Raw genomic sequence first — 25,554 nt, 5'->3', positions numbered from 1 at the left:
GTATGAACCCCTCTCTCTCTCAGTGCAGTGTTCATGTCCTGGAGTGTCCAGTCAGTGTGTCTGTATGAACCCCTCTCTCTCTCTCTCAGTGCAGTGTTCATGTACTGGAGTGTCCAGTCAGTGTGTCTGTGTGAACCCCTCTCTCTCTCAGTGCAGTGTTCATGTACTGGAGTGTCCAGTCAGTGTGTCTGTGTGAACCCCTCTCTCTCTCAGTGCAGTGTTCATGTACTGGAGTGTCCAGTCCGACTCTTAACGTGACTCTCCTGTCTCTGCTTCAGAAGCGCTGGTGCGCCCTTCTTAACTCCCTGAGCTGCGTGTCGGTGGAGCCAGAAGACCAGGACGAGCCGTTGGAGACCGTAGCTCAGGAGAGGAAGAGCGAGGGAGAGGAGGAGCTGGCTGCCGGGAAGGACAAGAGGAGGAAGAGGAGGTGCAGGTGAGCAGACAGGGGGGCGCCGCCTGGTCGTGTCTGTGATTCAAGGAGGAGTCTCCTCTTGCTGTTTGATGTCATGGTGACGTCTGTGTCTGTGTCCCTCACACCTGCAATAACAATATTCTTTCCAGGTTCCTTTCCTGGTTCTGTGCCGGCTAAGATCTGGACTGGACTGGACTGGACTGGACTGGACTGGAGCTGAGGGACACCAGACGGAACTGGACAGGAGCCTAGGGACACCAGACTGGACTGGACCGGAGCTGAGAGACACCAGACTGGACTGGACTGGAGCTGAGGGACCCCAGACTGTGCTGGACCGAAGCTGAGGGACCCCAGTCTGGACCGAAGCTGAGGGACCCCAGACTGTGCTGGACCGAAGCTGAGGGACCCCAGTCTGTGCTGGGCCGAAGCTTAGGGACACCAGACTGTGCTGGACCGAAGCTGAGGGACCCCAGTCTGTGCTGGACCGAAGCTGAGGGACCCCAGACTGTGCTGGACCAAAGCTGAGGGACCCCAGTCTGGACCGAAGCTGAGGGACCCCAGTCTGTGCTGGACCGAAGCTGAGGGACCCCAGTCTGGACTGCACTGGAGCTGAGGGACACCAGACTGGACTGGAGCTGAGAGACACCAGACTGGACTGGAGCTGAGGGGCCCCAGACCGGACTGGACCGGAGCTGAGAGACACCAGACTGGACTGGACCGGAGCTGAGAGACACCAGACTGGACTGGACTGGAGCTGAGGGACCCCAGACTGTGCTGGACCGAAGCTGAGGGACCCCAGTCTGGACCGAAGCTGAGGGACCCCAGACTGTGCTGGACCGAAGCTGAGGGACCCCAGTCTGTGCTGGGCCGAAGCTTAGGGACACCAGACTGTGCTGGACCGAAGCTGAGGGACCCCAGTCTGTGCTGGACCGAAGCTGAGGGACCCCAGACTGTGCTGGACCAAAGCTGAGGGACCCCAGTCTGGACCGAAGCTGAGGGACCCCAGTCTGTGCTGGACCGAAGCTGAGGGACCCCAGTCTGGACTGCACTGGAGCTGAGGGACACCAGACTGGACTGGAGCTGAGAGACACCAGACTGGACTGGAGCTGAGGGGCCCCAGACCGGACTGGACCGGAGCTGAGAGACACCAGACTGGACTGGAGCTGAGAGACACCAGACTGGACTGGACTGAAGCTTGTAATTTTTATTCTTTTGTTAAGGATCAATAAAAAAAAAATAAAAAAAAATCTGTTTAGCTTTTGGTTTTTTCCCTCCCCCCCCCCCCCCAAGGCTGCTGCTGGGAGAGGTGTGAGTGGGGCCAGCAGGGGGCGCTCTCACCCTGTGGTCTGTGTGTCCTGATGCCCCAGTTTAGTGACGGGGGACACTGGACTGTAAACAGGCGCTGTCCTTCGGATGAGACGTCAAACCGAGGTCCTGACTCTCTGTGCTCATTAACAATCCCGGGGTGTTTCTGGAGAAGAGTAGGGGTGTTACCCCAGTGTCCTGGCCTGATTCCCCCCCTGGTCTTGACCCATCGTGGCCTCCTAATCACCCCCCCTCTCTGAACTGGCTCCATCCCTCTGCTCTCCTCCCCACCGAGAGCTGCTGTGTGCTGAGCGTACTGGAGCATCATCCAGGTGGGGGCTGCACACTGAGGGGGGCTGGAGGGGATCCCCCTGACCTGGGAAGAGCTCTGAGTGGAGGGTCCAGACTTATTAATTATTATTATTATTCGTGCTGCACTGGGCTCCTGTCCTGGCAGTGAGAGGGGGACTCTGTGATCAGGACAGATACTTATGACTGTATAATAATACACGATAGAAATGGAAAACAGGGTAGCGCTGTAGTCTCTTCGAAACGTTTTGAACTGTCAGAAGAAGTTTTCACAACCCGGACTCGTGAAGGTACAGGTCTTCTCCCATCGTCCAGAGCAAGGTGAGAGGTCACCCCCTCGGGGCGCAGTATCCCCGATGCACCCCCCCGCACCACCACCCAAAACGACACACACTTCTGTGACGATTGGGAGACCCCGGTTCGACCAGCCCCTGTGGTGGAGGAAACGACCCGCTGGAGAGAACACGCAGACTCCACACAGAAGGGTCACCTCGGCATTTATTCCAACAGCAAAACAACACCAGAGAGAAACGGTCTCCGAAAGAGAAGCGTACACCGGGAAAAACACGACGGGGTCATTACAAATGGGAATAGGAGTTCTTTTTTTCTTTTCCGGACGTCAGCTGTATCGTGTCCTGGTGATTTCTCCCGTTTCGAACGGAGTTTAATGTCGCGTTTCTACTTTATTAGAGAGAGGCACTGAACTTTGGGGAACGTGACATCCACCCAGTATTACTAGTAGATTGATAAATATAAATGTTCTTTTTCCCCCTGTATTATACCTCGCGAAATATAACGATGGCCAACTCCTTAAGTCGAAATTTAAACCCTTTTCACGCTACAAGACTCCGGACGTTTCCTTTTTTGTCCTCTTTGGCCTCCAAAATAAAAAAAACTGGGATCCATCGTGGCGTTGCCAAATTAAAACGTCAACCACTTTTCGGGCTTTCGGAACTGTTTGTGTGGAGTCTGCATGTTCTCCCTGTGTTCTCCGGGTCCAAAGACAGGCTTTTGGGCTAATTGGCTTCTGGGAAAACTGGCCCTGGTGTGTGTGTGTCCTGTGATGGACTGGTGTCCTGTCCAGGGTGTGTGAGTGAGTCTGTGTGTGTCATGTGATGGACTGGTGTCCTGTCCAGGGTGTGTGAGTGTGTGTGTCTGTGTGTCCTGTGAGGGACTGGTGTCCTATCCAGGTTGTGTGTGTGTGTGTCCTGTGAGGGACTGGTGTCCTGTCCAGGGTGTGTGAGTGTGTGTGTGTCCTGTGATGGACTGGTGTCCTGTCCAGGATGTGTGAGTGAGTGTGTGTGTGTCCTGTGATGGACTGGTGTCCTGTCCAGGGTGTGTGAGTGTGTATGTCTGTGTGTCCTGTGATGGACAGATGGTACCCAGCCTGGACACCCATGAGACACTGTCTTCCTCAGAAGACTCTCACGGAGGGCACACTGTCCCTAACCCGGGTCCAGAAGAAACTACAGTGATCTATAATTCCTGCGCCTCGGAAGGGGTTATGACGTCTATGTCCGGCGCCCGCGCCCGCGGACTGGCGGTTCGGCGTCGCGCTCCGCAGCTCGAGCTTCGGTGCGAGGCAGGGCGGGAGGGAGTCGATGTGGCCTCGGCGCCATCTTTGCTGGTGAGTCAATTGTGACCGTTGCGGTACAATAAACCATCAATAAACCTTTTCCCACCCCGACCAGTATTTCTGTCGCGGCCCACGTCCCTTACAATTGACAAACTATAAAAAACAGTAGCCCTTCGCAACATTACACGCCATTTTATTTTAAACGTCCGTTAGATACGCAGGTGGCTCGATACCTGTCTTAACCTCGCCGGCGTCTTTATACCGGCAAGTGAATTTTATTTGGGGTCCCTCAGAATTGTGACAGAAATGTCAGTGAAACACAATAAAAAACGAAACTTTTTTTTAAAGGCGATGAATGGATTTTAAGAGTAACCGTGTAGCGACTGACGTAAGGAAAAAAAAAGTTGTCTTTCCCTACGAAGACCTTTTGGTACAGGACTTTCTTTAAATATCAGTTGTGCATAGCGTTTTACAAAAAGTTGATGATGATCCTGGAGATAATTGCAAAGGAAAATTGAGATAACTACCAAAACATTACGTGTGAAACGACAGGACAGAACTTTGAACCCACAAAGAAACAAAGGTATGAAATATTGCCTCGTCATGGGGGGTTGATAATTGTAATAAGTGTTCCTAATTTTCGTAAAGAAATGTATATTATGGGAGTCACACGTGAGATTTAGTGTATATACGTTTCATATTGTGCATATATACGGGGTTAAAAAGTGGAATGAGTATGATTATAAACTCGTGTGTCCTATGATCAGATAATTTTTGAACAAGCTTTGATTAGACAGGTGAAAAACAACATTATAATATATTCTCACGTCTGAATATCAGCTTCTACCCTCTGACCAACATTTCAGGGCTCCCAGGTGTAGATCCCAAATTAAAACAAATATTCATTTGTTACCCTTATTAAAACAGTTAATAGAAGTGAGTGACCAGGGTAAATAAAGGTGGGTCAGTGTAAACTGTTTATTCTGGACCAGACTTTGTCATGTGTGATATGTCATGACTTCTTATATTAAGTTTTATCTTTATATTTAGTTATACATGTGTAATAGATGCGATATGTGTCCATAAAAAGGTTTCTCCGGGGGAAAATCAAGTTGGTTTTAAAACCGTGTTTCCTTTTTAGGGTACGTTTGCATTCCAAGTGTGGGGATTTTGTCTTTATGTCATATTTCGGATGTGAATCCGTGGTATTTTTGCCGAGACAAGTTGCCTTTCTTATACGTGGAGGGATCTGCTCGTGAGATGTCCGCTCGGTCCATTTCTGAGCTCAGTATAAGGTGTAGAAAGCATGACTGTCATCATAACCCGCCTGTCACCCTGGCCCGAGCCTGAAGCACGCCCCTTAGTGCAGGGTTAGAGGTGTGGAATAATGTTGTGACTATTGCTTCATCAATAACATGCTGATTGCATGTTTCGAGATGGGTATAACAGAGATCTCAACTACTGAGGGGCCTTATTAATAATTGCTTACACTTATATAGCGCTTTTCTGGACACTCCACTCAAAGCGCTGCACAGGGAATGGGGAATCCCACTATCACCACCATTGTACAGCCCCCACCTGGATGATGTGACGGCAGCCATAGTGCGCCAGAACGCTCCCCACACAGCAGCTCTCAGTGGGGAGGAGAGCAGAGGGATGAAGCCAGTTCAGAGAGGGGGGTTATTAGGAGGCCGTGATTGGTAAGGGCCAATGGGAAATTTGGCCAGGACGCCTGGGTTACACCCCTACTCTTTTCGAGAGACGCCCTGGGATTTTTAATGACCACAGAGAGTCAGGACCTCGGTTTTACGTCTCATCCGAAGGACGGCGCCTGTTTACAGTATAGTGTCCCCCGTCACTATACTGGGGTATCAGACCGCAGGGTGAGCGCCCCCCTGCTGTCCCACTAACACCTCTTCCACCTCTTATTAGCCAATGAAAAATGGTAGCTTCCTCAGAGACACCGCAGGAAGACAGGAGTTTGTGATGAAAGTTCGAGAGGGATGGCCACACCCTAGTTCGGTCAGACTCGGCTGTCGATATTTTAGCAATCACTCCTGACTCCTCTCCTGAAACACTGTCAATACTGCACGTGATCCCCCTCTCACCCTCGCGTCCCTCTCTCACCCCGTCTCCACCTGTGTAGCTGCCCCCCCTGGTCACTCCTCCTCGCTGCGCAGGGGAGGTCCCAGCCTCCTCGTCCTCTGGCCAGGAGCCCTCAGCCAAGCGGGTTCAGCCAGATCATCACTCCATGATCCTTTCAGTATGCTAAATTCCTGGTGTTGTTTTTTTTCTCCCCAGAAAACTGACTGTTCACCCCACCTCTGCGCTAAGTGGACGATGAAGTCAGGTTCAAGTGTGCCTGGTGTTTACAGGTAATACTTCAGACTGGTCGGCCTCACCTCAGGGTGTCTGGGCGTTTGATATTATACAGTTGCAATGCTGAGATCCTGGAGATCCTGAGTGGTTTCCGGCGTTCGTGTGGAAACACAGCCCCACCCTCCCGCAGTGTCCAGTCCGCAGAATTTCCTGGAGACGTGGTCTCGTTGATGGGCGACCCCGCCAGCGAGAGACTAGCTGAGGCAGGATGTTCTGTACGGTTCAGTTAATTAGACATGCACAGATGTTGAGCTCATCGTCCATTTAATTGTGCCATCTATGCTAACTGTAGCCGAGATCGAACTATCAAGGTGACAGATCAATAATTTTAAATTAAATAGATGCATGATATTGCTAGCGCTGATGCAAGAGGCAAGTCAGAGGAACGTAACACAGAATGGATAGGAGTCGCAGTGAGTGAGAGAGGAATGAGCTAAATTATTTAAGAGGATTAAAACACTGAAGAACAGGAGACACAGTGAGAGAGAGGAGATCACAGGAAATACCTCAGTAACAAACAAACTAACACACAGGACAGGAGACACAGTGAGAGAGAGAGGAGATCACAGAGAATCCCTCAGTAACAAACACACAGGACAGGAGACACAGCGAGAGAGAGGAGATCACAGAGAATCCCTCAGTAACAAACCCACAGGACAGGAGACACAGCGAGAGAGAGGAGATCGCAGGAAATACCTCAGTTTTAAGTGCAGACAACCGGACAGGAGACAGAGTGAGGAAGAGTAAATGAAACACAGTAGGATTGATAGGAGACGGGTTATGAAGAGATGGGACACATCTCTTCATAAAGAGATGTGTCCCATCTCGCTGAACTCACTGGCTGAGTTAATTGACGCTGCTGTTTCTTTGGCAGATGAAGTCGGGGTCCAGAGTTTCGCTGACGTGGCAGAACCGTCTCAGCTCGGTCTCCTCCCATTCCTGCAGGTCAGTGCCCCTTCAGTCAGACCCTGTATTCGGGGAGACACACAGGGAAGTCGCACACTGTGAAAAAAGGCTCCAGAGACATCGCTGAACCACAGAATAGCTCCTGAGCATTTGTGCACCTTTTGGAATTCTTCACGTATAGTGAAAGGTGAAAATAAAACCAAGAATGGGTGACGCGTCTTTACACAGAGGCGGATGGGGAACAAGCTGCCCAGCCTTGTTGTTGATGCCGATACCCTGGCTTCTCTCCAGATACAGGTGGATTAAATCATGGGTCCAATTAATCACTAACTACCAGACAGGCTTGAAAAACCGAATGGCGTTCTCTCGTTTTTAACCTTTCTTCAATTCTTAGAAAACCTGCACGCAGAAAAAAAATAATTTGCATTTTTTTACTACTTCCAACGGTCAGGTCTGTGGGTATTTAAATCTGACTAGAATGTGTATTGTTCAAAATCTCTTGTTCACTATCAGTGTTGTTGTTTTTAGTGTCATTCTCATTACTCCTGTGGGTTTTATACTGTGGTAGAGAGTTAAAAAAGTCCTCACTTTGTGCTGCTCTCGGTTTGTTGACGGTGGCGTACTCCACATCACTGTTTGGTAGTGTGATGTCTGTAGAGAACAGGATACGGGTCAATACTTATGTTAACTTATACTATACAGGATAAGACTTACATTAACACCATACTGAACAACAGGGCTCACTGTTCACACGCGTATTGACACTGTTCAGATGACATGATTCACTGTTCACGCTTGTATTCACGCTGTACACAACAGCAGGACTCACTATTATTACAAATGTTCACACTTGTGTTAAAACTGGACAGAGCAGCAAGAAGTTATCATGATGTTTTATTTCTGCTAGTTTAATAGATAGAAGTAAAAGATCCTCACTTTGTGCGGCTCGGGGTTTGCTGACTGTGGAGTATTCAACAGCAGTATCTGTCTGTGTTAATTCTGCAAAGAATAAAACACGTGTTCTCACCCGTTAACACTGTGCAGAGCAAGAGGGAATTCAATGAGTTAACACTGTACAGAACCGGACTCACTGTTCACACTCGTATTTACACTCTACTGAACAACAGGACTCACTGTTCACACTCATATTGACACTGTACTGAACAACAGGACTCCCTGTTCACACTCATATTGACACTGTACTGAACAACAGGACTCGCTGTTCACACTCGTATTGACACTATACTGAACAACAGGACTCACCGTTCTCACTTCTATTAATACTTTTTTGATCAACAGGACTCAGTGTTCACACTCATGTCGACACTTATCACACTCGTATTGACACTGTACTGAACAACAGGACTCACCGTTCACACTTATATTGAGGTTCAGGTGGGTATCTGCGTCAGCATGCGTAGGCTGCAAAGGAACAAGTAATAGGTTTATTCCATGCTGACACCTGAAGAAGGCTCCACGGCCGAAACGTTGTGTTCTCTTTCTTCTTTTTTTTCAGCATGGAATAAACCTATAACTTGTTCCTTTGCACACTTATATTGATACTTTTTTTGATCAGCGGGACTCACTGTTCACACTCGTATTGACACTGTACTGACCAACAGGACTCACTGTTCACACTCGTATTGACACTGTACTGAGCAACAGGACTCGTGTTGACACCGTTCACACTCGAATCGACGCTGCTCACACTCGTGTCGACACTTGACACTCGTATCCAGTAAGCCTTTGCTACCATTATCAAACACAGAAATCGTTATAATTGAATTTTAAAAACATGGCTAAGCATGGGTTTAAAGTATATTCAACAGTGCAGGTGCATTCAAAGAAATAGAGTTTCCCAAGCCCTCGGAAAGAATTACCATTTCCAAAGATGTCTAGTCTCAAGCATTAACATCCAAAGTACCTGTCTTAGCTGGGGCAGGAAGTTTGCCAAGCCACCTGAAAGAATTACCATTTCAAAAGATGTCTGTTGTAAGCCAGGTTCAATCATTACCATCCAAAGTATCGGTCTTCCCTTGGGGCAAGAGGGTTTCCTGTGTGTCTAGGATGTGTACTTCCCTTAAATAAAGGATGAATATGGGTACCATGGGTATTAAATCTCTCAAAGCTCAGAGTTAAACTAAAAAACCCTTGGTGAGTGTGTTATAACATGGATGGGTATTTATAGTCCAGTGCCTCCTATTTTACTAGAGATTCTGTTTGGGATTCAGAACTCGGGATCAAAATACTCCTAGGTACAGAGTAATTTACACACCTTCCTGCTACCATGATCAGAGCAGTATTAGATTAAATTTGTCATTTATTGAAAGCCCAGTTTTTAACAATCATTCACTTCTTGAATGAAATCTTTTGACAAGAGGTAAGACTTCTATTTTACATTTAAACCCATGTTTAGCTGTGTTTTTTAGATTTAACTGAACCAATTTCTGTGTGTGATAATGTCCTTGAATTCTGACAACATCACACTAAATTAAATGATATAAAACAGCTAATGTTTCTAGAGATAAAGTTTCTGGGATGCTTCTGATTACTTTGCATTACCAGGGACAGTTTAACTCACCTTGTACAGTACTGAAAGACCAAGATGCTTTTTTTTAAAGTTATTTAACATTTTATAGAACTTTGTCTACTATGGCAACATGATGAGCTTGGCCACTTATCTTAGGATAAAGATAGGATAAAGGTTTATCTTTTGCACCTACCTGCCCCCCAGGGAAGGCCAATGCTTTCTACGTTGATGGTTCCCTACAGTAGACTGTACCTTAACTTCAAAGGTAATGTATATTGACCCAAATCAGTTTTGGAATCCAATCTACTGACGAGATGGAGCACATCCTTTTTTCAGGATTTTAGCATCATACGTTTAGTATATTTAGTCCCTAATGATGAAAGAAATGATCATTTGTTTAACACGCACGGGTCTGTCTCAAAGGATGCAGTGCTCCTGAAAGGGCTCTCAAGCCCTGCATTTCAGATGCCTAGCTGTATCCCTCAGAATGACTTCTAACCTTACCTGTGGTGTCTTCAGTCCCTATTGCTCAATGCATGGTGTACGTACTGCATACATGTGTCTTGAGAATGAGGAATGGGCCCCCGAGACAGTCATTTGCCTGTTTCACAAATGATCGTATTTTACTAAAGATTCTGTTTGGGATTCAGATGTGCATTCGGACAGCAATCCCTTTCAAGGAATGATACGTTCTGGATGAGGTCAAAGGTGCTGGAACACTGTATTTAGGATGTGTTTGTAGTGACTGTGTGTCTCCTGCTTCAACGCAGTGATATATAGATGTGCTCCTGTAATTTATTGGTACATGCCCAGGGCAGTAAGCTGTCTGAGGATTTATTTCCAGGCGGCATAGAGCAGTGAAGCAGTGAAGTAGTGCAACACACTGGATCATTATATTATTAGAATCTATTCTACTTAAATTATTACATTATACACAATTTGAGTTCATTTTAAAAAGTAAAAGGTAATGAAAGGAATGCATTTTCATAAGAAAGATAATACCGATATGCATGTGATAATCTTCCTTATATCATGTAGTGCGTCATTTGGACACTTTGTGAGCTTGAAATACAAAGAAAATCATGTTCTATGGTACAAGATAAATGCAAAACTTAAGCTTTTATTTTAATTAGATTTGTTTATAAAGCATAAGCAATCATTTATTACATTAGTATATGTGAAAATAACATTTTAGCATCATACGTTTAGTATATTTAGTCCCTAATGCCAAGGACTCCAGCAGTCTTACAACCACTGCCCTTTTTGCCTCGCCAGACACGATCTCTATTCTGTTGTAATCCACGATGTTCTTCAGGTGATTTATCATGTCCTTCCTCGCCTGTTGAGAGGCCATCCTGATCTCTTCTGCCGTGGCGTGCTTCATACACGCCCTCTTCAAGTGAGCAGGAAGCTGATCAAAAGTATTCAGGCACATCTTGCACACCAGGGGAATCCTCGTGGGTTTCCTTTGAAAATAAATTATACCATCTGTGTATAGAAACAAGCTAAGACTGATTTCTTAAATTATCCTTAATTTTCTCTCTCATAGTTTGAGCATAATGATTTTATTGTATTTATATAAGAATTGCTCATTGCTCCAAAATAAATAATGGTTTTATAAAAAAGTGAACACTTACTTGGTCTCAGTCACAGACTTTCCAATAGAAGCCATTGTGGAGTTCAGCAACTGCAGGTCCTAGAAGTGGGAAAGGAATTTTAAAAGAGAAATTGAATTACAATACAGAAGGAATGGCTGAGGGATCACTGAAATATATATATATACAAATTCCAAAGACTGAGTCCATATCTCCTTTAGGTGAGGACAGACTGGATCAAACAAAAACAACATTTGAAGTGAATTGCAAATGTATTGAGTTGTGATGCAACTGTAACTTGAACCTAACATGACTGGGGCGTGCATTTTTGAAATTGCATTTTCACAGCTGAAATACAAAATGAAGCTGATCGCAGTCCAAACTCAAGGTATTGTTGTAAAACTAAATATTCAACATGTTTCTACCTGTCCCTTTTCAGCTCACTCAGAAGTCCACAGCCTGCAGCCTGGTGCCTCTCTGTCTCTCCCCCTCCACACTGCTGGTCCAGTGGAGGTGCTGTTTGATCCTGCAGGATCTGTCCAGTCTCGTATAGTCTTACTGAGCAGCGCAGGGCTCCCTGGCCCCAGGTACGAACAGTGAGTGTCAGTGCAGAACAGCTCTCTGACACTCCGCTCCCTCACTCCAGCTGATCAGGGCAACTACACAGTGAGGGACCTTAAGACACTGTCACCCTGCAGCCTGAAGCCTCTCTGTCTGTCCCTCTATTCACTGGAGAGCCAGTGGAGGTGCTGTTTGATCCTGCAGGAGGTGGAAACTGGACCTCAGTGTGTTCTGTCCAGAACAGCACAGCCAGCTGTGTCCCCCAGTACAGTTTTTTTATTTTTGATGATTAGCCATATGTTGATTATAATATTGGACATAATGTATGATTTGAACTCGATATTTTTCAGGAGTGAATGATTGTATATTTTCAGAATAAATTATTGTCCCCCGATCTCTCTCTCTCGTCCTGCTGTCTGTCTGTCCCTGCCTCTCTGTCTCTCTCTTTCAGCCCTGTCTGTCAGTCTGTCTGTCCCTCGATCTCTGTCTCTCTCTCTCCTTCCTCTCTCTCTCTCGGTTTATTTGTCCCTCAATCTCAATCTTTCTCTTTGCCTGCTGTCTTTCTGTGCCTTCATCTTTGTCTCTCTCTCTCCTTTCTTTCTGTCTGTCTCTCTGTCTGTCCTGCGTTGTCCCAGCTGGGCCTGTCTCCCCGGCTCTCTGCCTTCAGCTCTGTTCGCCGATGTCCCGCCAGCCCGTCTCTCTCTCAGCCTGTCTCTTGACTTGCAGGAGGAAGAGGAGGTGGAGACAGCTCCTTCGGCAGGAGAGAGGAAGGAGGTCAGTGCTGGTCCCACCCTGCCTCCTGTCCTGTCTGTGGTGGAGTTTCGCCGTCTTGTCTGTCCCTGGGTCTCAGTGTTTCTCTCTCTTTCAGCCCTGTCTGTCAATGTCTCTCTCCTCCTCCTCTCTGTCCTCAGTGTGTCTCTCTCCTCCTCCTCTCTGTCCTGTGGTGTCCAGGCAGTGTGTCTCTCTCCTCCTCCTCCTCTCTGTCCTGTGGTGTCCAGTGGGTCAGTATTAGTGGGCTACACCCAGGCTCACTCACTGCGAGTGTGATCTCAGCAGAGTCTCTGTGCTCTTGGGACACTTGACTCACCTGTCTCTCTCTTTCTCTCCCTGTGCTGTCCCTCTCCTGCCCCCTCTCTCCCTCCAAGGACTCCAGCTGGAGGAGGTCCAATCACCACCTCCTGTGAGACAGAAGAAAAAAAAGGTGGGTAATGCTCTGATCCTCTCTTTACTCCTGTCCTGTGTCCAGTCAGTGTGTCTGTATGAACCCCTCTCTCTCTCTCAGTGCAGTGTTCATGTACTGGAGTGTCCAGTCAGTGTGTCTGTATGAACCCCTCTCTCTCTCAGTGCAGTGTTCATGTACTGGAGTGTCCAGTCAGTGTGTCTGTATGAACCCCTCTCTCTCTCAGTGCAGTGTTCATGTACTGGAGTGTCCAGTCCGACTCTTAACGTGACTCTCCTGTCTCTGCTTCAGAAGCGCTGGTGGGTCTTTTTAAACTCCCTGAGCCGCGTGTCGGTGGAGACAGATGATAAGGACGAGCCGATGGAGGCGGTGGAGACTGTAGGTCAGGAGAGGAAGAGCGAGGGAGAGGAGGAGCAGGCTGCCGGGAAGGAGAAGAAGAAGAGGAGGTGCAGGTGAGCAGACAGGGGGGCGCCGCCCGGTCGTGTCTGTGATTCAAGGAGGAGTCTCCTCTTGCTGTTTGATGTCATGGTGACGTCTGTGTCTATGTTCCTCACACCTGCAATAACAATATTCTTTCCAGGTTCCTTTCCTGGTTCTGTGCCTGCTAAGATCTGGACTGGACTGGACTGGACTGGACTGGACTGGACTGGAGCTGAGGGGCCCCAGACTGGACTGGACCTAAGCTGAGGGTCCCCAGACTGGACTTAATCTGTATTGTAATTTTTGTTCTTTTGTTAAGCATCATTAAAATGGTTTTAAAAAAAATCTGTTTAGCTTTTGTTTTTTTCCCTCCCCCTCCCTGAAACGAACGAACAGAGTCTGTCCTTCTCTTTCATCCCGGAGAGTTTGTGGTTGACGGATTGAGGCCGAGAGCCCTCGTCGTCCGCGTGCCACCAGTTGGCGGGGATATAGCAGGGGGGGCATCGTGTCCAATACTCCTTGAAACGGGACAGATTTCAAGCCACCTCCGTCTGAAGAGAAGGAAGTCGACCACGAAGTCCAGGGTGTCCTAGGAAGCTCTTTAGCCATCGTTTGCCCAGCAGCCATCTCACCCTGCAGCTCCCAGCTGGCAGCCTCCTCCCCACTGGAGCCCAGCAGGTGGGAGCCTGGTCAGTACCTGGAGGGGAGACTCCTGGGAAAAACTGAGGTTGCTGCTGGGAGAGGAGTTAGTAGGGCCAGCAGGGGGCGCCCAAGGCCCCTAGTCTTGACACGACTGGGCTTGGCTATTTGGTTAGAGCTGTCTCAGAGATGGGCTGTTTGGCGTTTTCACAGGTCACACCGGTCAGGCCGAACCCGGACTGGCAGCAGGAGAGGTCCCGGCCCAAGTCCCGGTGCTTTTCCGTAAGTCTGACCCGGTCGCCTTCCGCGAAACTGGACCGGCCGCCCTGTGGTGGGCCCGGTGCCCCACATCTACCCTACAGCTCCCCCCACTGACCCCTAAACTCCCGATACCCTACAGCTCCCCACACTGACCCCTAAACTCCCGATACCCTATAGCTCCCCACACTGACCCCTAAACTCCCGATACCCTACAGCTCCCCACTCTGACCCCCACAGTCCTGATGGCCGAGAGGTCTCTGCTTGCTGTAGTGATTGAGTGAGCTCTGTGGACCTGACCTCTGTCTTGTGTCCTCGTTTCCAGCGTCTCCTAGTGGTCCGGCATTTCAGCAGGCCTGAAGGTGAGATCTGGGGAGGAGACAGAGCACCCCCTAACACCCCTGAGCTGGGTTACAGGGTAAGACAGCTTCATACTCTTGACACACCTGTCTACACTCTTACTGGACACACTCGCCTGTCCGGACTCTTACTGGACACACTGTACACACTCACCTGTCCAGACTCTTACTGGACACACTGGACACACTTACCTGTCCAGACTCTTACTGTCAACACTCACCTGTCCAGACTCTTACTGGACACACTGTCCACACTCACCTGTCCAGACTCTCACTGGACACACTGTAGAGACTAACCTGTCCAGACTCTTACTGGACACACTGTCCACACTCACCTGTCCAAACTCACCTGTCCAGACTCTCACTGGACACACTCCACACTCACCTGTCCACACTCTGACTGGACACACTGGACACACTCACCTGTCCACATTCTCACTGGACACACTGTACACACTCACCTGTCCAGGCGTAGTCTCTGCTCCTCATCCCCCCTGCGTTGTGTTTCCCCCTCTCCCCGCTGGACAGAATCCTGTGGTGTCTTCGTGCTTCCCTGAGCTTGTCCAGAAGCTGGAGAGGGCGGCTGAGCTGCAGCTGGAGCTCCCGGGCTCGCCCGGCTCGTTCCGCTCAGTGTCCCCCCCCTCCGCGCCCGAGAGCCCCCGCCCCCCCCCCTCCGGCCCCCTCAGGCCCCTGCCCGCCCCGCCCCGCCGCCCCCCCTTCCTCCCCGCCATGCCCCTCGAGCCCCCCCTGCTGCCCGGGGCGGTGCCCCTGCCCCTGCCCCTGCCCCCACCTGTCCTGCCCCCCATCGCCCGCCCAGCCCCGCCAGGCCCCGCCTGGTGCTCCCCGGTGGGGAGGGTAAGGAGAGAGGCTGAGATGTCTGACGAGGCAAGTGGGGCAGTCTGTCCGTCTGTCCATCTGTCTGTCTGTCTGTCCTTCTGTCCTTTTCTCTGTCCATCTTTTCTTCTGTCCATCTGTCATTTTCACTGTCCTTCTGTCTTTCTGTTCGTTTCTCTGTCCATCTGTCCTTCTGTTCTTTTCTCTGTCCATCTGTCCTTCTGTCCTTTTCTCTCTTTCTGATCATCAGTCCATCTGTCCTTTTCTCTGTCTTTTTGTCCGTCTGTACTTCTCTCTTTCTGTCCTTCTGAGCCTCTTTTTCTCTGTGTCTGTCCCTCTCTCCCTGTCTCTCTCCCTGTGTCTTTCCATGTCTCCCTGCTCTCTGTCTGTCCTCTGTTGTCCCAGCTGGGTCTCTCTCCCTGTGTCTGTGTGTCTACCTGTCTGTCCTGCGTTGTCCCAGCTGGGCCTGTCTCCCCGGCTCTCTGCCTTTAGCTCTGTTCGCCGATGTCCCGCCAGCCCGTCTCTCTCTCAGCCTGTCTCTTGACTTGCAGGAGGAAGAGGAGGTGGAGACAGCTCCTCCGGCAGGAGAGAGGAAGGAGGTCAGTGCTGGTCCCACCCTGCCTCCTGTCTTGTCTGTGGTGGAGTTTCGCCATCTTGTCTGTCCCTGGGTCTCAGTGTTTCTCTCTCTTTCAGCCCTGTCTGTCAGTGTCTCTCTCCTCCTCCTCTCTGTCCTCAGTGTGTCTCTCTCCTCCTCTCTGTCCTGTGGTGTCCAGGCAGTGTGTCTCTCTCCTCCTCCTCTTTGTCCTGTGGTGTCCAGGCAGTGTGTCTCTCTCTTCCTCCTCCTCTCTGTCCTGTGGTGTCCAGTGGGTCAGTATTAGTGGGCTACACCCAGGCTCACTCCCTGCGAGTGTGATCTCAGCAGAGTCTCTGTGCTCTAGGGACACTTGACTCACCTGTCTCTCTCTTTCTCTTTTGTGGTTGACGGATTGAGGCCGAGAGCAGGGCAGTGTTCATGTACTGGACTGTCCAGTCGTGTGTCTGTATGAACCCCTCTCTCTCTCAGTGCAGTGTTCATGTCCTGGAGTGTCCAGTCCGACTCTTAACGTGACTCTCCTCTCTCTGCTTCAGAAGCGCTGGTGCATCTTTTTGAAGTCCCTGAGCTGCATGTCGGTGGAGACAGAAGATCAGGACAAGCCGATGGAGGTGGCGGAGACCGTAGCTCAGGAGAGGAAGAGCGAGGGAGAGGAGGAGCAGGCTGCCGGGAAGGACAAGAAGAGGAAGAGGAGGTGCAGGTGAGCAGACGGGGGCGCCGCCCGGTCGTGTCTGTGATTCAAGGAGGAGTCTCCTCTTGCTGTTTGATGTCATGGTGACGTCTGTGTCTGTGTCCCTCACACCTGCAATAACAATATTCTTTCCAGGTTCCTTTCCTGGTTCTGTGCCTGCTAAGATCTGGACTGGACTGTGCTGGACCGGAGCTGAGGGGCCCCAGACTGTGCTGGACCGAAGCTGAGGGGCCCTAGACTGGACTGGACCTAAGCTGAGGGTCCCCAGACTGGACTTAATCTGTATTGTAATTTTTGTTCTTTTGTTAAGCATCATTAAAATGGTTTTAAAAAAAATCTGTTTAGCTTTTGGTTTTTTCCCTCCCCCCCCCACCGAAACGAACGAACAGAGTCTGTCCTTCTCTTTCATCCCGGAGAGTTTGTGGTTGACGGATTGAGGCCGAGAGCCCTCGTCGTCGGCGTGCCACCAGTTGGCGGGGATATAGCAGGGGGGGCATCGTGTCCAATACACCTTGTAACGAGACAGATTTCAAGCCACCTCCGTCTGAAGAGAAGGAAGTCGACCACGAAGTCCAGGGTGTCCTAGGAAGATCTTTAGCCATCGTTTGCCCAGCAGCCATCTCACCCTGCAGCTCCCAGCTGGCAGCCCCCTCCCCACTGGAGCCCAGCAGGTGGGAGCCTGGTCAGTACCTGGAGGGGAGACTCCTGGGAAAAACTGAGGTTGCTGCTGGGAGAGGTGTTAGTAGGGCCAGCAGGGGGCGCTCACCCTGCGGTCTGTGTGGGTCCTGATGCCCCAGTATAGTGACGGGGGACACTGGACTGTAAACAGGCGCTGTCCTTCGGATGAGACGTCAAACCGACGTCCTGACTCTCTGTGGTCATTAACAATCCCGGGATGTTTCTGGAGAAGAGTAGGGGTGTTACCCCAGTGTCCTGGCCTGATTCCCCCCCTGGTCTTTACCCATCATGGCCTCCTACTCACACCCCTCTCTGAACTGGCTCCATCCCTCTGCTCTCCTCCCCACTGAGAGCTGCTGTGTGCTGAGCGGACTGGAGCATCATCCAGGTGGGGGCTGCACACTGGGGGGGCTGGAGGGGATCCCCCTGACCTGGGAAGAGCTCTGAGTGGAGGGTCCAGACTTATTATTATTATTATTATTATTCGTGCTGCACTGGGCTTCAGTCCTGGCAGTGAGAGGGGGACTCTGTGATCAGTACAGATACTTATGACTGTCTAATAATACACGATAGAAATGGAACACAGGGTAGCGCTGTAGTCTCTTCGAAACGTTTTGAACTGCCAGAAGACGTTTTCACAATCCGGACACGTGAAGGTACAGGTCTTCTCCCATCGTCCGGAGCAAGGTGTATCGTGTCCTGGTGATTTCTCCCGTTTTGAACGGAGTTTAATGTCACGTTTCTACTTTATTAGAGAGAGGCACTGAACATCCTGTGATAGACTACTGTCCTGTCCAGGGTGTGTGAGTGTGTGTGTGTCCTGTGATGGACTGCTGTCCTTTCCAGGGTGTGTGTGTGTCCTGTGATGGACTGGTGGATCACAATATTAATTCTCCTCCTTGATTCCCTCCTTCATCGCCAGAGTGAAAGCGGGACACGGCAGTAAAAGCTCAGCCCTGCGGGTGGTGGTCCTCTCGGCCACACGGGGGCGCTGTGGCCCCACGGGGGGGTAATGTTCAAGTCCCGCTGGGAATCGCACCGACGCGGCGGAGTTCGTGAACGTCCCAGACACCAAAAAAACGAGAGAGAGAAAAAAGGTCGTTTTCGAGGTTCAAGAAGCAACCCCGAGATTCAGAGAGTTTCCCCGCTGAGCTTACTCTGCCGAAAACACGCAGGTTTTATTTTTTTCCCGTGCCCCCCCCTCACACAGGCCATTTCTGTAGCATGAAGTTGTGTTTTTTTGCGCGGCGGTCGGTGAGGGGCGAAATTGTATTTATTTTTTTCCCACGGTCTGAAACGGCCGGGTGGTGTTGTAGAGAGGTCGACGTGCCTGGTTTTCCTCGTCTCCGAAGCCCGTTTTTTTGGGGGGGGTCATGAGGTCCCACGCAGTGCTCGGAAAAGAAAATGGCGTCTCTTTTCCCCGCAAGACGGGGGGGGGGAACCCGTGTTTTTTGGACGTGGCGTGGCCCGAAATTTCCACCCTTGGCCGCTAGAGGGGGGTGGAGTTTGGTCTTTCCTTGACTTGGGGGTCGGGGGGGGTGCTAATTTCACTGAACCCCACCCCACGGAAACCCGTGTTGGACGTGGGGGTGCTGAATGCGCCCTCGACGTGATTTTGTCTTTAAATTCAAGTGCAGCTTTTGTAACCCTTGGGCCGGAAACAGCTGGACCCGTTTCCCCTGCCTGTCCGAGGTGGCGACTACCGGGGTCATACAGGGAAACCCGGCTGGCCGCTGAGAGTTGGATAAATAACATTTCCACTCAAAAAAAATGTGGACCCGGCGGCCATTTTTGTTTCGCGGCCGAGCCGTGAGCGCGTCGGGGGCGACGTCACGGGGGCGTCACAGTGAGCAGCCTGACGTCACAGAGCGGCGGATTCTAGCGGGGGGCGGTGCCGGAGCCCCGTGAGCTCAGAGGAGTGAAGAGAGAGGAGGAGGAAAGGACTATATAGCGCTTAATAAACACGTGTTTCTTCAAAAAAAGATTCGCGGGTTACTTCGACTTCGATCAAATCACAGTTTCAGCTTCAGATTCGCTCTGAAGTATCCCCGTGAAATCGGTAAGTCGCTCAAAAGCGTCGCTGGCGAGAAATAACGAAATAAGTTGAGAAATAAGTTGTTTTTTTTAACATTACTCCACTCTTATTGGTGTGATCGTGCTGTAAAAAGATATTGTAAGATATATATCTACACAGAGAGTGGCGGGGGTGTGGAACAAAGCCGATACCCTGGCTTCTCTCCAGACACAGCTGGGTGAGCTCCTCCAGTCAGGACAGGAGGCTCTTCTGTACACAGAGGGGGGTGGGGGTGTGGAACAAAGCCGATACCCTGGCTTCTCTCCAGACACAGCTGGGTGAGCTCCTCCAGTCAGGACAGGAGGCTCTACTGTACACAGAGGGGGGCGGGGGTGGGGAACAAGCCGCCCAGCTGTGTGGCTGCGCCCCCTCCCCTCCCCACTGTGACTCTGCTTGTCTCGGCAGGACGATGCACCAACAGAGATGCCACACGGCCGTGCGCGGTCGCAGCAGGACCCGGGCCCGGCGAGGCGTCGTAAGTCCACCCCTCCCGCCCGCCTGCGTCCAGCGTCCAGCCCTCCACCGACTGACCTCTCCGCCCCCAGCAGCGCTCGCTGTATAATAATAATAATAATAAAGCTCCACACTCTGACCCCTAAACTCCCGATACCCTACAGCTCCCCACTCTGACCCCTAAACTCCCGATACCCTACAGCTCCCCACTCTGACCCCTAAACTCCCGATACCCTACAGCTCCCCACACTGACCCCTAAACTCCCGATATCCTACAGCTCCCTACACTGAATCCCACAGTCCTGATGGCCGAGAGGTCTCTGCTTGCTGTAGTGATTGAGTGAGCTCTGTGGACCTGACCTCTGTCTTGTGTCCTCGTTTCCAGCGTCTCCTTGTGGTCCGTCATTTCACCAGACTTGAAGGTGAGATCTGGGGAGGAGACAGAGCACCCACTAACTTTCCTGAGCTGGGTTAAAGGGTTAGACAGCTTCTTACTGTTGGACACACCTGTCCACACTCTTACTGGACACACTCGCCTGTCCGGACTCTTACTGGACACACTGTACACACTCGCCTGTCCAGACTCTTACTGGACACACTGTACACACTCGCCTGTCCACACTCTCACTGGACACACTGTACACATACACCTCTCCGCACTCTCACTGGACACACTGTACACATACACCTGTCCGCACTCTCACTGGACACACTGTAGAGACTCACCTGTCCGGACTCTTACTGGACAAACTCACCTGTCCAGGCGTAGTCTCTGCTCCTCATCCCCCCTGCGTTGTGTCTCCCCCTCTCCCCGCTGGACAGAATCCTGTGGTGTCTTCGTGCTTCCCCGAGCTCGTCCAGAAGCTGGAGAGGGCGGCCGAGCTGCAGCTGGAGCTCCCGGGGTCGCCCGGCTCGTCCCGCTCGGGCTCGCCCGGCTCGTTCCGATCGGTGTCCCCCCCCTCCTCGCCCGAGAGCCCCCTCCGCTCCCCGCCCCCGGCCCCCCCCTCCGGCCCCTGCCCGCCCCGCCTCGCCGCCCCCCCTTCCTCCCCGCCATGCCCCTCGAGCCCCCCCTGCTGCCTGGGGCGGTGCCCCTGCCCCTGCCCCCACCCGTCCTGCCCTCCATCGTCCGCCCGGCCCCACCAGGCCCCGCCTGGGGCTCCCCGGTGCGGAGGGCAAGGAAAGAGGCTGAGATGTCTGACAAGGCCAGTGGGGCAGAGTCTGTCCGTCTGTCCTTCTATCCATCTATCCTTCTGTCCTTTTCTCTGTCCCTCTGTCCTTCTGTCTTTTTCTCTGTCCTGTCCTTCTGTCCATCTGTCCTTCTGTTTTTCTGTCCTTCTGTCCATCTGTCTTTCTGTCCTTTTCTGTCTTTCTGTCCATCTGTCCTTTTCTCTGTCTTTTTGTCCGTCTGTACTGACGGGGCAAGTGGGGCAGAGTCCATCTGTCCATCTGTCCGTCTGTCCGTCTGTCCTTATCTCTGTCCTTCTGTCTGTCTTTCTGTCCTTTTTTCTGTCCTTTTTTCTGTCCTTCTGACTTTCTGTTCTTTTCTCTGTCTATCTGTCCTTCTCTCCATCTGTCTTTCTGTCCTTTTCTCTGTCTTTCTGTACATCAGTCCATCTGTAATTTTCTCTGTCTTTTTGTCCGTCTGTACTTCTCTCTTTCTGTCTTTCTGTCCTTCTGTCTGAGTCTCTCTTTTTCTCTGTGTCTGTCCCTCTCTCCCTGTCTCTCTCCCTGTGTCTTTCCATGTCTCCCTGCTCTCTGTCTGTCCTCCGTTGTCCCAGCTGGGTCTCTCTCCCTGTGTCTCTCCGTGTGTCTCCCTGTCTGTTTCTTTGTCTGTCCTGCATTGTCCCAGCTGGGCCTGTCTCCTCTGCTCTCTGCCTTCAGCTCTGTTCCCCGATGTCCCGCTAGCCCGTCTCTCTCTCAGTCTGTCTCTTGACTTGCAGGAGGAAGAGGAGGTGGAGACAGCTCCTCCGGCAGGAGAGAGGAAGGAGGTCAGTGCTGGTCCCACCCTGCCTCCTGTCCTGTCTGTCCCTGGGTCTCAGTGTCTCTCTCTCTTTCAGCCCCGTCTGTCAGTCTGTCTGTCCCTCGATCTCAGTCTCTCTCTCTCGGCCTGCTGTCTGTCTGTCCCTGCCTCTCTGTCTCTCTCTTTCAGCCCCGTCTGTCAGTCTGTCTCTCTCTCTCTCTCTCTTGGTTTGTTTGTCCCTCAAACTCAATCTTTCTCTTGGCCTGCTGTCTTTCTGTGCCATCATCTTTGTCTCTCTCTCTCCTTCCTTTCTGTCTCTCTCTGTCCTGTGGTGTCCAGTCAGTGTGTCTCTCTCTTCCTCCTCTCTGTCCTGTGGTGTCCAGTCAGTGTGTCTCTCTCCTCCTCCTCTCTGTCCTGTGGTGTCCAGGCAGTGTGTCTCTCTCCTCCTCCTCTCTGTCCTGTGGTGTCCAGTGGGTCAGTATTAGTGGGCTACACCCAGGTCACTCACTCTCTCTTTCTCTCCCTGTGCTGTCCCTCTCCTGCCCCCTCTCTCCCTCCTCGGACTCCAGCTGGAGGAGGTCCAATCACCACCTCCTGTGAGACAGAAGAAAAAGAAGGTGGGTAATGCTCTGATCCTCTTTTTACTCCTGTCCAGTGTCCAGTCAGTGTGTCTGTATGTACCCCTCTCTCTCAGTGCAGTGTTCATGTACTGGAGTGTCCAGTCAGTGTGTCTGTATGAACCCCCCTCTCTCTCTCAGTGCAGTGTTCATGTACTGGAGTGTCCAGTCAGTGTGTGTGTATGAACCCCTCTCTTTCTCTCAGTGCAGTGTTCATGTACTGGAGTGTCCAGTCCGACTCTTAACGTGACTCTCCTGTCTCTGCTTCAGAAGCGCTGGTGGGTCTTTTTAAACTCCCTGAGCTGCGTGTCGGTGGAGACAGATGATCAGGATGAGCCGATGGAGGCGGTGGAGACCGTGGGTCAGGAGAGGAAGAGCGAGGGAAAGGAGGACCAGGCTGCCGGGAAGGACAAGAAGAAGAAGAGGAGGTGCAGGTGAGCAGACAGGGAGGCGCCGCCCTGTCGTGTCTGTGATTCAAGGAGGAGTCTCCTCTTGCTGTTTGATGTCATGGTGACGTCTGAGTCTGTGTCCCTCACACCTGCAATAACAATATTCTTTCCAGGTTCCTTTCCTGGTTCTGTGCCTGCTAAGATCTGGACTGGATTGGACTGGTTCGGAGCTGAGGGACACCAGACGACTGGACTGGACAGTCCAGCTAAGATCTGGACTGGACTAGACTGGACTGGAGCTGAGTGACACCAGACTGCGCTGGACCGGAGCTGAGAGACACCAGACTGCGCTGGACCGGAGCTGAGGGACACCAGACTGCGCTGGACCGGAGCTGAGGGGCCCCAGACTGGACTGCACTGGAGCTGAGGGACACCAGACTGGACTGGACTGGAGCTGAGGGGCCCCAGACTGGACTGGACTGGAGCTGAGGGGCCCCAGACTGGACTGCACTAGAGCTGAGGGGCCCCAGACTGGACTGGACCGGAGCTGAGGGACCCCAGACTGTGCTGGACCAAAGCTGAGGGACCCCAGTCTGTGCTGGACCGAAGCTGAGGGACCCCAGTCTGGACTGGACTGAAGCTGAGGGACCCCAGTCTGGACTGGACTGAAGCTGAGGGGCCACATTCTGGACTGGACTGAAGCTGAGGGGCCCCAGACTGGACTGAAGCTGGGGGGCCCCAGACCGGACTGGACTGAAACTGAGGGACCCCAGACCCCAGTCTGGACTGATGCTGAGGGACCCCAGACTGGACTGTGGAAAACTTTCACATTATCTCCACCTGAGTCCTCAGACCGTCTGCATGACCTTGTATTATTAAGTATTATTTTAAGGTCCTGTGATGATCGTAAGATGGGGCGGGGTCACTAAATAAACCCTTGACATTAATCTGTATTGTAATTTTTGTTCTTTTGTTAAGCATCAATAAAATTTTCAAATAAATTAGCTTTTGTTTTTTTCCCTCCCCCCCCCCCGAAACGAACGAACAGAGTCTGTCCTTCTCTTTCATCCCGGAGAGTTTGTGGTTGACGGATTGAGGCCGAGAGCCCTCGTCTTCGGCGTGCCACCAGTTGGCGGGGATATAGCAGGGGGGGGCATCGTGTCCAATACTCCTTGAAACGAGACAGATTTCAAGCCTCCTCCGTCTGAAGAGAAGGAAGTCGACCACGAAGTCCAGGGTGTCCTAGGAAGCTCTTTAGCCCTCGTTTGCCCAGCAGCCATCTCACCCTGCAGCTCCCAGCTGGCAGCACCCTCCCCACTGGAGCCCAGCAGGTGGGAGCTTGGTCAGTACCTGGAGGGGAGACTCCTGGGAAAAACTAAGGTTGCTGCTGGGAGAGGTGTGAGTGGGGCCAGCAGCTCTCACCCTGGGGTCTGTGTGGGTCCTGATGCCCCAGTATAGTGACGGGGGACACTGGACTGTAAACAGGCGCCATCCTTCGGATGAGACGTCAAACCGAGGTCCTGACTCTCTGTGCTCATTTACAATCCCGGGGTGTTTCTGGAGAAGAGCAGGGGTGTTACCCCAGTGTCCTGGCCTGATTCCCCCCCTGGTCTTGTCCCATGATGGCCTCCTAATCACCCCCCCTCTCTGAACTGGCTCCATCCCTCTGCTCTCCTCCCCACTGAGAGCTGCTGTGTGCTGAGCGGACTGGAGCATCATCCAGGTGGGGCTGCACACTGGGGGGTCTGGAGGGGATCCCCCTGACCTGGGAAGAGCTCTGAGTGGAGTGTCCAGAACTGGACCGGGGACACATACCCCTGGACTGACTGGACCGGGGACACAGACCTCTGGACTGACTGGACCGGGGACACAGACCCCATGGACTGACTGGACCGGGGACACAGACCCCATGGACTGACTGGACCAGAGTCACAGACCCCGTGGACTGACTGGACCAGAGTCACAGACCCCCGGACTGACTGGACCAGAGTCACAGACCCCCGGACTGACTGGACCAGGAACTGCCTGGGATAAATCAGTGAATCGATCTGTCAGATCAGCCAACCCTCTGACAACCCAGAAAGCAATTAGATCAGTCAAAAATCGAGTTAGTTAATGAACAAGTTAGTTGAGTTAGTCAATGATCAATTAATCAGTCTGGGCTGTCAAATGATTTTTTAAAAGCTCTCCCTGCAAAACCAAAGTCAGCTCTCCCACTGGTTTCTGGAGCTGGTGCTGAACTAACGTCTTTCATTCATTCCCAGACTTAACAACATCCAGCACCACCACTCCTGCTCCCACAAGTCACAGTGAGTATGGCTGGAACACCACTTCAAGGGTGTGCACTGGGAACACTGGGTATCCTCTGAACACTGGGCGTGCACTGAGAACACTGGGTATCCACTGAACACTAGGCACTAGGGAACACTGGGCCAGGATGGCTTTGCTGTACCTAATCAAACTCTGTTTCTCTTTCAGACTTTAATAAAAGCAGCGCTAATTGTTCAGGTGAGAAAGTATATAACTTCATTAAGGGTCTCCGACCTCTATATGAATTAAAAATAAATTATATGCTGTTTAAAGGGGACAGCGGGGGCTGAAGTAGACAGGATGGCTGTGCAGGGCGTCATCAAACTCTGTTTCTCTTTCAGATTGTGATGCATGTTGCACTGATTGTTCAGGTGAAAAAGTATATAACTTCATTAAGGGTCTCCAGCCTCTACATAAATGAGGAATAAAAGATACGTTGTTTGCACATTGGTTAAAGGGGACAGAAAGGATGCCTTTGTTGTTCCCTGATGTCGTGGGCAGAGCCCAGACACAATTATCCCTAAGTG

At 51.4% G+C, this 25,554-nt stretch overlaps 2 protein-coding genes and 3 long non-coding RNA genes across 12 annotated transcripts in view; 4 read left to right on the top strand and 1 right to left on the bottom strand.

Moving 5' to 3' along the window:
* Positions 1-8,413, top strand: part of LOC138243376 (uncharacterized) — a 13,713-nt gene extending 5,300 nt beyond the window's left edge. The window contains exons 6-9 of the mRNA XM_069198945.1: positions 279-356; positions 5,749-5,865; positions 6,856-6,926; positions 8,404-8,413. Coding sequence (XP_069055046.1) covers positions 279-356; positions 5,749-5,865; positions 6,856-6,926; positions 8,404-8,413 — 276 coding nt within the window. The remainder of the gene's footprint in view (positions 1-278; positions 357-5,748; positions 5,866-6,855; positions 6,927-8,403) is intronic.
* The window catches only part of LOC138242717 (uncharacterized), an 18,341-nt gene extending 1,307 nt beyond the window's left edge, over positions 1-17,034 (top strand). Inside the window, exons 1-8 of one of the 7 annotated variants that reach the window (XR_011191669.1) lie at positions 3,576-3,653; positions 5,904-5,977; positions 6,856-6,926; positions 11,452-11,838; positions 12,300-12,347; positions 12,719-12,774; positions 16,392-16,555; positions 16,682-17,034. Coding sequence is in view for 2 of the 7 variants with exons in the window: in XM_069198275.1 (XP_069054376.1) it covers positions 11,322-11,599; positions 12,300-12,347; positions 12,719-12,774; positions 16,392-16,555; positions 16,682-16,783 (648 nt within the window). In the remaining 5 variants the exon portion in view is untranslated. Of the gene's footprint in view, positions 1-3,575; positions 3,654-3,828; positions 4,186-5,903; positions 5,978-6,855; positions 6,927-11,079; positions 11,839-12,299; positions 12,348-12,718; positions 12,775-13,044; positions 13,206-13,333; positions 13,390-16,391; positions 16,556-16,681 lie in introns of those variants that run through there. The other 6 variants (XR_011191672.1, XR_011191671.1, XR_011191670.1 and 3 more) reach the window with 6 other exon arrangements.
* LOC138242720 (uncharacterized) overlaps positions 1-20,664 on the top strand; it is a 66,425-nt gene extending 45,761 nt beyond the window's left edge. Inside the window, exon 5 of the long non-coding RNA XR_011191676.1 lies at positions 20,574-20,664. This is a non-coding gene — a long non-coding RNA (uncharacterized lncRNA). The remainder of the gene's footprint in view (positions 1-20,573) is intronic.
* Positions 10,586-11,507, bottom strand: LOC138242719 (uncharacterized). The gene is made up of 3 exons (XR_011191675.1): positions 11,438-11,507; positions 11,055-11,113; positions 10,586-10,883 (listed from the first exon to the last, which is right to left on the bottom strand). It is a non-coding gene; the product is annotated as an uncharacterized lncRNA (long non-coding RNA).
* LOC138242723 (uncharacterized) lies at positions 14,026-15,869 on the top strand. 2 transcript variants are annotated; one of them, XR_011191679.1, is made up of 3 exons: positions 14,026-14,094; positions 14,396-14,488; positions 15,815-15,869. It is a non-coding gene; the product is annotated as an uncharacterized lncRNA (long non-coding RNA). The 2 variants fall into 2 exon arrangements; XR_011191680.1 differs by lacking the exon at positions 15,815-15,869 and adding an exon at positions 14,958-15,029.
* Positions 20,665-25,554: the final 4,890 nt, after the last annotated feature.

The sequence above is a fragment of the Lepisosteus oculatus genome, chromosome 14 (genome assembly GCF_040954835.1).
Source record: "Lepisosteus oculatus isolate fLepOcu1 chromosome 14, fLepOcu1.hap2, whole genome shotgun sequence".
In the NCBI taxonomy this organism is placed as follows: Eukaryota; Metazoa; Chordata; class Actinopteri; order Semionotiformes; family Lepisosteidae; genus Lepisosteus; species Lepisosteus oculatus.
The sequence above is the reverse complement of the archived record's forward strand: the minus strand, read 5'-3'. Positions and strand labels throughout refer to the sequence as shown.